At 42.4% G+C, this 11,732-nt stretch overlaps 1 protein-coding gene across 1 annotated transcript in view; it reads left to right on the forward strand.

Annotated features, from left to right (window-relative positions):
* Positions 1-361: 361 nt before the first annotated feature.
* The window catches only part of RSPO2 (R-spondin 2), a 156,356-nt gene continuing 144,985 nt past the window's right edge, over positions 362-11,732 (forward strand). Inside the window, exon 1 of the mRNA XM_077771610.1 lies at positions 362-600. Within this exon, the coding sequence (XP_077627736.1) occupies positions 507-600 (94 nt within the window). The 5' untranslated portion in view covers positions 362-506. The remainder of the gene's footprint in view (positions 601-11,732) is intronic.

Genomic DNA, 11,732 nt, shown 5'->3' on the forward strand with positions numbered 1-11,732 from the left:
CGCGTCCGGCCGCCGCGGCCGGGGCGCTTGTTGACGCCCTTCGTGGGACCCAAGGGCCAGAAAGGGGCCCTTGAAACCCTGCGTCCTCGGCGCGCGTTCCTTTCCCCGGAGCAGCCTTCCAACGCCCTTTCCCCCCAAGTCGGAGCCCGTAGCTCCGCAGAGGTTGCTCATTCACTGATTGTAAATCACTCTCGCCTCCAAGTCGCCGGCAGCTGTGCGCTCGTGCCAGGCGGTGGGGTCGCGCCCCCCTCCCTCCCCTTCTTAAATCGGGACGCGCGCTGAGGCGGTCGTCTCCCCGGGGCGCTCTCCACTCTGTGTCTCCTCCTCATCTCTCAGGTCCAAGGCTTGAGGGATGCTGACCGCGCCTAAGTGAGCAGCGCGGCCGCGGGGCCGGTGGCCACTCACCCTCTGCATCTTCCCCAGCAGCGCGGTGGGCGCCGGCTACTTGGATGAGCCCTTCAGTTCCCTGACTTTGAGAGGCGCCTCTCCCCGCCCCGACCGCCCAGATGCAGTTTCGCCTCTTCTCCTTTGCCCTCATCATCCTGAACTGTATGGATTACAGCCACTGCCAAGGCAGTCGATGGAGACGCAGTAAGCGAGGTGGGTCCTACTCTGCCCGAGGTGCGGGGGATCCGAGTGGGATCGAGGCGGGGGCGGGTCTCGGCGCTCACGCGGGGGCTGCCCGGCCTCGGTGGGGCAGACGGTGCCCTCCACCCGCTCTCGCGCGCCACCGTCCGTACTTTCTGGGCCCCGGAGCTCGGCGGAACGGCGTGTTTTCCGTCCTCTCCGCGCGGCTCGCTGGAGCGAGAGGCGCGGAGGGCGCCGGGGCCCCGCGGGCGCTCAGGGCTAAGGGGTGCGGTCGGTACCCGGTTCGCTCCTCGGCTCTGCTCTCTCACTCTCCTTTCTTAGCGGGCATCCAGTTTTTCTAGTTCTTCTGTCTCTCTGTCTCTATTTCTTTTTGGTCCTCCTGCCCGTCTCCCATGCGGCTCCTCTGTCTCTACCTTCCCCACCCACGTGCGCCCCAGATCGCTTTGAACACCGACTAGCTGTGCGTGTGTGCGTGTGCGTGTGTGTGTGTGTGCGCGCGCGCGCGTGAGCGAGCGAGAGAGGGAGAGCGAGCGCAAGCTGAGGAAGGGTACCAAGTCGAGATGGAAGACCTACATTTACAGGGAAAGGGCAAAATTGACCTCTGTTTCTGGAATCTAAGACTAGCTGGGAAGGTTTATTGAACTTTTGCATCGAGCAGCAACTTGTAGGCAGGGTTTCTGGGGGGCTCTGGCATTGATGTTTTGGGGACAGTGCTGACTTTGCTCTCTCCATATACTTCCCTCAAAAGTAGCTGTTTCTGTTCTCCATGAAATTCAGTTGCGGCTTTTTAACCGCTCCCTTAATCTCCATCACTTGTGTGCGCTGCCGGAAAGGCAAGTGGAAGCCTCCAGAAAGATTTCAGAGAGCTAGCTTTCAGGCAGATTTACTGTGCGCCCATTTCTGTCCGAGTCCTGCTGTGGCTGCCACTAATCCAGCTGCATTTTAGGGGAAGGGCTGCTAGACACAATGAAGTCATCTGGGGGATTTAAACACCACCCCAACACACACAGTCTGTGTGTTACCCGCGCATGGGCGGTGCAGAGCAGCCCCTTAGAACTGTCTTCTTCTAGCAGTTTGGACTTTAGCACAGATAGAATTTATCTTGAAGTTAACAAATTTTGATCCCCCCCACCCGCAACCCCGGGAAATAAATGTCGCACTCGACATGTGATGTGATTTCTCTAGAAGTCGTTGAATGGAATCTCCGGTCCTGCACCCAGATTTTGGAGAGACCTCTTCACGCCCTAATTTTTCATAGCATTTTAGGACGTCTTTAAGCTGGAGATCGGCGAGCCCAACGGCAGAGCTCAGGGTAACTGGTGGTGTGCGATTTCAATAACCTCTGCGCTCCAATTGCTATGGATCTGTGGTTTTTAAAAAGGCCACCCCTTTATCTTTTTCCCATTTCTGGCATTTGGAAAATGCTTATTTTCAGTAACCATTCCGCATAAAAATGCTGGGAGAAATTTTTTCCCAAAGGCCAGGAAAGTTTAATATTGATGTTAGTCCTGAAAAAGTCCTTTTCGGTCTCCTCCTCCACTCCCCTCCTCACTGCCTCCTTTCTCCACCTGCTGTTTTCTTTTGAGGTATTATTCGCAGGTAATTTTTTTGGTTACACTGTGGTCAAAAGTGTTTGGTGAGGCTTTCTCCCCACGTACAAGCACAAGATGCAGCCTACTTGGTTGGAAAAAAAGCTGAGGTGCTTAACGTTTGTGCAAATACAGAAATTTTAAGATGCTTTGCCGGCTTCTTAGATGACTTCTTAATCCCGCGAGGTCTTTCTGATCCACACTACCTGTCCCATTGTGGCCGAGTGAGGAAGAAGGAACAGAGCGTTTTAGTACTTAAGCCGCGAAGCTGGATGGAGGACATTACAGCACCCCTTGCGGCCAGAAGCTGTATTGCATGCGTTTCCCTCCTGCTACGTCTAAACTTGGCCCTGCGCCGCCTTCGGTAACTGAGGCAAAACCTATTCATCTCAAAGCTGCTTGGCAAAATCTCATTGGAGCAATTACCCTCCATGTCCCCAAGTGCTGACACTTAGAAACCCAGTTCTAAAGCGTGCGATAGTAACTTTTGCCAAACCAACCTTTCAATTTAATAAAACTCAACTGTTTTCAAGTTTGTAAATTGGTAAGGTTGTAAAGAAAAAATTTTTTTTATCAAACTTTGCTTTTTCTCTTCCCTATCTTCTTAATAGATGTCCCCTCCGAAATTCCAAGTTTCTGGCTAAAATAACTCTGGCTTTTAAAAGTGGCCACACTATCTGTGCCAACAAAGGGTGTACTGTGTTTTTAATTAAAAGTGGAACTACTTGAAGGCCTGGCTAGACAGCACAGGGTGATAGTAGCTTTTCTGCTTTGCAGGGAAGCTTAAGGATTGCATTGTGAGCGTATTGAAATGAATAGAGATCTAACTCAGGTTGTGTGAATTGTCCCTCTTCACAAACTTAAGCTGGTTTTAATTGATCTCCTGTCCACCGATTGATTCTACACCGATTGTTGCACCTACCAAACAATTGGCTTACCCAAAGGAGATTGATTTAAATTAGTTCCTTGGTGAATGCTTGACCACTAGCCAAATCATGTCAGCAGTGACAGTTGACACACTGGAGCCTATTGTGGTACCAACATTTCCCCTTTTCCCTTTGTTTTGGATAGTGGCAGTTAAATATTACTTTCTAGAGAGAAAAGTGATTAGTACCTTTTTTTTTATTCCCTCTCCCCAAAAGAAGTGTTGTGGCTTAGAAGATCAGTTATTTTTTTGGCTCTGTGCTACTGTTCAGGCAGCAGTGATCCCGGGATTGGTTAGGCTGATGCCTGCGAGCTGATGCTTTTATTTTTTCTTCTTCCATATTCCATCTGCAAATAATCAAGCCTTCACTGTGGAGCACTCTCAGAACTCCTTTGGCATTATGTTTAGTCTGCTCTATGATCTCAGATGCTCTATAATATCATTTTCTTAATGAAATAAAATTCTTGGCAGAGACTAGATAATTTAGTCAGTTAAAATCAATTGCATCCAGTTTGGAATAGAGAGCAAATATATCATTTAACTGTATGTTCTATTTCAGAATATAGCCAGAGGACTGAGAGAATAGAATGTCAACCTTCCCATTTTGGGCCAAACCTAGTACTTGGGGGAGACCACCTTAAACCATAATACCTTCACCTTTCTTCCTCTTCTTTAGAAAACAAAATCCTAAAATAAAGATGTATTTGATAATCATTCATAGGGCCTGGTGGCAAGAATTTTTAACTAGGCACAAACACAATAGAGAATGAATATCGTGTAGAGAGGGGACCCATGCCAACGTTATGAAAAGCTGATCACTCACACTTTGTCTACAGTGTGATAACAGTTGTAACTCCTTGGCCCCCTCACCCCTCCCTTTTGTTCAAAAGCATGGTCATTATTAGCTACTGTTAGCCCCCACTGCCTGGACCGGACTTGGAACCACTTAGGATTTATTTGTATGCTAAACTGGGTTGATCAGTTTCATTTTTTGGAATGGTTGCAAGCCATATTTCAGGCTGACTTACTGAAAGGTGGATAGACAAATTATAACTTTATTACGGTTTTAGGGATTTCTTGAGCTTGGAATGCAGTGATTTAATTTTCTATCTCCTTCATTCTGTTTGTATGCCCGATTACATTTCAATCAGGGATTTATGAAAACTTTTTGATGACTCTTTAAAAGCAGGAAGACTCCCAGATATGTAGTTGGTGTTTCTGGTGGTCAGTTGGTAGGAGGCAGAGTGTGACCAGGGTTTCTTACCTAGCCTTGTCCACACTAAAGTCTCGGCTTCTCCCTCCATAACCGCTCCCTTTCCCTAAGATTAGATTTGTCTTCCTGGTCTTCCTGTATGAAATAGAAGTGCTTATGACAAATAGCGTGGTATGTTTCTGGTAACCGAGGTTGGTGACCTAAACTTTTTCTCTTCAATGTTATAGAGCTAAATAAAAACTTGATGAAGAGATTGGAGATACTTGGTTTTACAAGTACTTTTATGCTAGCTTATTTCTCAGTGGTATTCTTTTAAAAATATAAATGGCACATGGGACATACTTACCTACACTTAAATGAAAAACGATTTAAAATGTTTTGTATATTAGCTTTTTTAAGTTTCAGAGCATTTCAGAAAATCTCCTGTGATGTTTAACTTTGCATATAAATATATTCTTTCTTTTTTGTTAATGGGTTGTTTTGTTCTTCTAGCATAATTCTGAGTTTTTCTGGCGAGTGTCTTAACAGTGCACAGAGGTTAAAAAACGGCTGTGTCTCAACCAACATTCTGTTATGCTACTGAAATTTGGAAGTGATTCAGAATAGGTGATGTTCCCTCAGGCCTCCATTTAATTCTGGCTTTCTTTATCTGCTTATAGATCCAGCTTGGTTAGAAGCCAATATTTGTAGGAATCACAAGTTGGAAATGACCCTTCTAATTCCTTAATGCAAAACCATCTCTTGATTTATTCAGAGATGAAATGGCCAGTTTTTGGATTATCCAGGATACATTTTACTTCATTCCTTCCAACTGACTGCCTTTTAAACCTCCCCCTTCCCACCCCTCGGAGATCAGCACCCTTACCCCTCCTAAGTGCAGGAAATAAATGACAGCCAAATCATTTGATAAAACATGTGATAACCACTTTGTTATAAGGGGATGATAAGCTCTGGGATGAAAATAGTTTTAAATTTCCCCCTTCCCCTGCCCCCCACCGAAATGTCATGATCACTTTTTCCCATTATCTGCAACAATCAAGGATTGATCATTAGGTACAGTGTTACATGTCCATTTTACACATTTTCATAATTTTAGCTGGAATCAATATGGAAGATGTTAATTATGGGAATTTATGAAATAAATATGGAAGGTGCTAACTAATGCTGAAGAGCACATATAATGCATATAATTATATATGTACTAGGGAAGAGATATATATACATGTATAGGTGTATGTGTTTTCTTGGGTGTGTAGAAAAAGAGGTTGGGGATGGTATGACGATGGAAATCGGGTCTTTGGAACTAAAAAGAATTTTTACTCCTCTTTCTCAGACTGAATGACAGGATGGGGGTGGAGGAGAGGGAATGAGTAGGGAGAGTGTGCTTTTATTCTTTCCAAGGCCTGTGTCCCAACCTGTTCTTCTCTCTTCTAGGACCTGTCCATGCTAATCACCTTTTCAAGCATGCTGCTTTCCCCCTAAACCTAAAATTCTTAATTTCCTCCTCCTTCCAAAGATTGCTTTCCAATCTTGTTTCTTCTCTTGTACCCTTCCCTTCTATTGTTTAATAGTCCTGTTTCATTCACCCTTCAATCAATTACAATCTGGTTTCTTACATCCACCATTTTATTGAAAAGGTTTTCTTAACCGTCCTCCATACTTCTGTTCACCTCCTTGTAATGCCACCAATGTTGCTACAGGCCTCTTTGACTCATTTCTCTAGAGATATCCCTCCTTTCCAAAGAAGGGCTCTTCCTCTGACCAGTGACCTCACGCTCTAGTTTTGTCTCCTGTACTGTACCCATTTTTCTTCTTTGATCCCCTCATTCAGAGTGGGTGAATACCAGTGTTTGTTTTCCTTTAATCTTCCCTTGGAGGGTATTTTATCCATCCTTGTATCTTCAACTGTTATTTTCATGTCAAATCCTTCAACTCCAGCTCCAACTTAAATATATTTTTTACTTGAGAGTATATTCCCCTTTGACTTCCCAACTCCTGCCATATGGATAATCCATGCACCCTCCTGTGTGGATAGATCTGCCATTCCATGCACGCACAACCTTGACAACTCTTGTCCTCTTCTGTGCCCTCTCCCAAATGTGTTCTCTGCCTGTGTTTCTTACTCTGTTCATGAGGTTTGTGTGTCAAGGCTGAAAGCCTCAGTGCAATCTTTGGCCTCCCTAGTGCCTCTTATATCAGTTCATTGGGTCTAGTGAGTGTACCTCAGAAACGTTTACATCCACCCCACCCTTTCTATTCCCAAAGGTACTTCCTAGCTTATACCTTGAGGACTCCTCTTCTCCCAGCATCTACTTCTTCACTCCATCCTTAATGAGGCTGCCATGTTGAATTTTTCTCAACCACAGATCTGATCATGTTATTTCTGTTAATAAACCCCAAACCTCCAGGTCTCCACACTGACAGCAGAGTAAGTGCCAGCCTGTTTCACACAGCATTCAAGGCTTTCCCCACCATCTAACCACAGCCCATGTCCAACTTTCCACCACCCTGGAAGTACCACAAGCTTAAGCTTTCCCAGATTACTTCATTTCCAAGCACACCATGTGTTTTGAGGTTTTTAAGTTGTTGAGCGTCTGGTGGCACCCAGCTGAAGTCACTGCCTCTATGAAGCCCCCTGGAATTTTCTGTCCTTTTTCTGAAGCCAGAATCTTATTCCCTCATAGCTTTCTCAGCTTTCTGTGCTCCTCCTCAAGCATGCTCTTATTACTCCCTAGGCAAAATGTCTTACCCTTGCCACATGTCAAACTCCTCTAGGGCAGAGCTTGGGCAGATTTCCTCTTCATATGCCCAAAGCAGGCCTAGCAGAGTGCTGCTCCACAAGTTGTGGCTGAACAAAAAGTCATTGACGAAAAGATTTTGTCTGCCCTTAAAATAATTTTGGTGATGTAATGAGAAGTTTTTTTTTTTTAATTCTAAGTTTTTTTGCACATAGTTGAAGTTTGAATGAATTATTACATAATATAATCTCATTATTTGCTATTCTTCATTTAAAGCCAAAAAACATTGATATATAAAAGCCTCCCCAGTCCAGCCCTCATTCTGAAGTCTCTTCTGATAATCTTCAGAATTTCATAGAACACACTATTGTCTGTTTCTGTAACTGTATACTTGTTTATTATTTGAATAATGGACATCCCACATGACAGAGGAGTTTGGGCCAGGGAAGGTGAAATTCTGGGGTGGTGATAATACACATATTTTAGAAGAATTTTTTTCTAGAGTGAGGGTCAACCAGGAAATTTTTTATCCCAAAACACTTTGCCCATGTTTATAACCATTTAGGGGAAAATAAAAGAAAGCAGTCTCTTCCTAAAATGCAATTATATTAATAACCTACATAGTGCAGGAAAAATAATCTACATTCTTGAGTTCTGACTTGAGTATAATATAACCATGTGGACACAACTATGAGACATGCAGCCGTGTGTGTGTGTGTGTGTGTGTGTGTGTGTGTGAGAGAGAGAGAGAGAGAGAGAGAGCGAGCGCGAGCGCAGACAGAGGGTCATCTGTAGGTGTCAATAGACCGCATTGGTTGTTTTGTACAGTGCCTTCCAGGAGAGCATTGACCTGTTCACTATTTGGAGCAGGTAAGATCAGTTTAGCATAATTGAAAGGTGAACTGGTTACTGGAATGTGATTTTAAAAACTAATGGTTAAGTGGAAGACAGCTAGAACCAGAATTGAGTCCTCATGAATTCACTTGCCCGACATACTCTAAAAAAAAAAAATCACGTGTGAATCCATTCAAAAGTCCTTTGAACTACAGACTTTTGTGGAGCCTCAGAACTTCCTACAACTCATAATTCTGCTAATAAAGTAACTAATATTAAGTAACTGAAGACTGACTAGGTGGGGTAACTGAGAGGTAGGACCATAAGTGTAATCTGATTTAAAAAACCTTTTTTTAATACTTGTATTGCTAAAATTTTTGACTATCCTTTGTTTTTTATATGAATGTTAGGAACCTCTGTTACTTCTTGTACTCCAGTAGCCAGAACAAATATGTGTGTCTATAGCTGTGCATTCACGCAGATGTTTGTGTCAGTGTGTGTATTTGTAGATATATTCAAGTATTTTATGTATACTTACATATATGTTAAACCATCATAATAATAACAAACAAGGTTAGAGAAAGGCTATTAAATATTCTTTCTTTTACTTTTAAAATGTAGAGTAATTATAGGCAGTTTTCCTTCTCATCTGGTTGCTTGGAGAAGACCTTTAAATATTATTTAAAACCTTTCAATTTTCATCACTTGAAAGCTGTTAAGGGCACTTAGAGAGTTTGGCTTACTTAGAACATCTTTTTTATTATTAATGTTTCTTTTTGAGACAGACAAAGCATGAGCTGGGGAGAGACACAGAGAGAGGGAGTCACTGAATCTGAAGCAGGCTCCAGGCTCTGAGCTGCTATCAGAGAGCCCAACAACATAAGGCTCGAACCCATGAGCCGTGAGATCATGACCTGAGCTGAAGTAGGATGCTAAACTGAGCCACCCAGGTGCCCTGATACTTAGCACATTTTTTTTAGCAGGCTTTCCTAACTTGGGGTCCAGAGATGGGGCTGGGGGTTTTGTGAGTCTCCTGAAAATTAGAAACAAAACCTTTTTAGGGTGAAGAGAGGATCTAAAGTTTTCACTGAAGTCTCCAAGTGGCCATGGTTAATCTGTTTCCTTCGATAGGGTGAAGAAGCATTGGTTAAAGTAATAGGAGGTAGAACTTCTTAATTAATATGATACTAAATGGTTGGTTCAAATTGATATATGCATTTGTCATCTAAAATTTTTATTTTCCAGATGTCAGTTTCCAGTCATTTTCCATGTGTATATTTCACAATATGAAGGTACATCAGAGGCACTATCTCAAGATTTATCCCAGTAAATAGTTACTTGGCTAATGATCCCTTATTCAAAGACAATGGATGTTTAATTCTCTCCATTCCTCTAAAAAGTTTCTAGAAGTGCAAAATACACAGAATAAGAGGTTTTGTTAAAACCCTCTTCTCCTATGGTCTAATTTTACTTCATTAATAAAATGGTAATATAGAATTGTTAGAAATTGTTGATGCAGTTTCCTAGCTGATGACATAGGCTCGCATTGACGTGATTCTTCTATATCGTGCTCACAGATAGGTCAGAACTGGACTGAACACTCTTCCATTCAGGCCAAGTGGGCTTCTGCTAGGTATTTGCTGCTGGCTCAGCGCATTTTATATTTTTCTACAAGGATGGCTTTAGTGTCTCCCCTATTCCTGGGTACAACTTGCCAACCAGCCACTCAGCAGTTAAAATTCAGTGACCGACAGAGGGCACACTTTGCATTCTTTTCCTTGTGCTTTGTTCTCTGAAATTTGGTAGGATGTGTGTTTACTTGCTTCCTCCTGTAGGCTCAGGTGGGAAAACTGCTGTGCTTTCTCCAGTAAGATTGATGCTGTGATCGTCTTGATATTCACACAGAACGGGGGGATGGGGGGGGTAAGGAATAGAGCATTCAGCCTTACTGGAGCATTTCTGGTTTGGGTCCCTAATCCTTTTTGATAAGACCTCTCCAAAAGACAAAGTTAACCAATCTCCTAGTTTTAGCATATGTGACACAAAGATTGTGTCACCTTAGAGGCAGTTTCCAGCTTCTACAGTCACTTGAAAACATGAGTTTATAATAATGTTTTCTGTAAAGTGCATGCCTGAAAATTCAAGTAACTAGTAAAACTTGGAGTTGTCCAAAACCAACTCCAAATTAATTCTTGACAATTAATTGTCAAATTCTTTAATCTTTATGGAGAACATACATTTCTTTTAATGAATCTCACAATTTTGCTTTTTGAGAATAATGAAAATCGTTCAATCTTTATTTTGAAATTCAGTTTTTTTTAAGGTTCTCTTTCTTAATGTAATAAAGTCTAACAGGATCTAAAAATCCTCTGGCCTCTCCTTGTTCACCTTACATGCTGAGTTCTAATGTCTTCTTGTTATAGATAAAAGTTGGCTTTTAATGTTGAGGGATTGCTAGATGAACATTATGACTTTGCTTATTCATCACACTTATTTTTCCCCAATAACAGGTTTCAGTTTAGTTGAATCACAGTGGGGTTAATGTCCCCAAAGTGAAGGATGCTGTGCCCATTGTGCCTCCCTCACCCTAGCCTTTTGGGGTAACTGGTATTTGTTGCTCTCTTTCACTACCATCTTTGGTCTTTGAAGACTCTGCATTGAATGGAAAAACTTTGGCGGCTCAGTGAATTGAGGGTTGCACCTGGGGCTCTAAGGTTACCATCCCAATATAAATTAAGGCACTCCTGACCTTTGACTTGTCATGCATTCAAGGTAGTTCTTGTAGGTAGAAGAATAGTTTTGAAAAATTCTAATTTTTGATGCTTGAGTCTTGAATTTTTTTTTTTCTTTTTAGAGGTTCTTTGTCTTTGGAAGTGTTTGTGTGTTTAAGGATCAGGTTCATAGGGGAATTTTGAGAAACTCTTGAATGTTCTGGGCTCTTCTAAGTAGATGAGAGGAAGTGGCAGAGAAAGGCTGTAGGTTGGATGAACTGAATGAGCAAATCAGCTTAAAATTTTCTATTTAAGCATCTGGAATCTGTCTAATGCTTGAAGAGAAATCAGGGTTGTCCTATCCATTGCATTACTTCTACTGGTGAAGGATGCCCGTGGTCACTGTCCTTCCTTCAGGTGAGTATAGTAGAGAAACTTTGTTAATGTTAGGTGACTGAGTAATATAAACTCCAACAGTGTTTGATAGTAGACAGCTGTAGTTCCCATGAGCACAATTAGTGGGTTGAGGTTGCTTTCTTGTGGAGTTAGAGAAGCTATCTTCGAAACTTCTGGTCATCAGTAAGTCATGCAGTGGCTGAGGTGACTCTTGACTGACTCCTGTCAATCATGAATGATTTCTTTGTCTCTCCTTTAAATAATACTATGCTGTAAATTGATCTAGGGCTTGGAAATTGTCCCCTGAAAATTGTCCAAAATTATGAATTTGGTACAAGTAATTGATCCCTTATGGAGAAATAAAAATAATTAGTCCTTTGCAGCTGCTATGGATGATCAACATGATTTTGATTTGAAAGTGACTCAAGGGAATAATAACTGTTGGAAAGGCTTTGGCAAGCTTCAAGTACTCCCCTTTTTGTCGAATCCTGAGGGAAAGTTTTGAAGACATGGCAGAGCCTGGACCTCAAGAGGAGAAGAAAGAGGCAGGGACAAGATCACTCCTTTTCAAGACTTGTGGCCTGTTATGTGGAAAAATGATGTATCCTAACTTTTAGAGTGAGAACAAAATGAAGGAAGCTCCTAGGAAGATTCCAGCTGTATTTTGGAAATTATCCATGATTGAAAGAGCCCCTTTATTGAACTCTAAATCGCTGGAAATTGCCTTTTTCTAACAAC

This window comes from Crocuta crocuta, unplaced genomic scaffold (genome assembly GCF_008692635.1).
Source record: "Crocuta crocuta isolate KB4526 unplaced genomic scaffold, BGI_CrCroc_1.0 scaffold240, whole genome shotgun sequence".
Taxonomy (NCBI): Eukaryota; Metazoa; Chordata; class Mammalia; order Carnivora; family Hyaenidae; genus Crocuta; species Crocuta crocuta.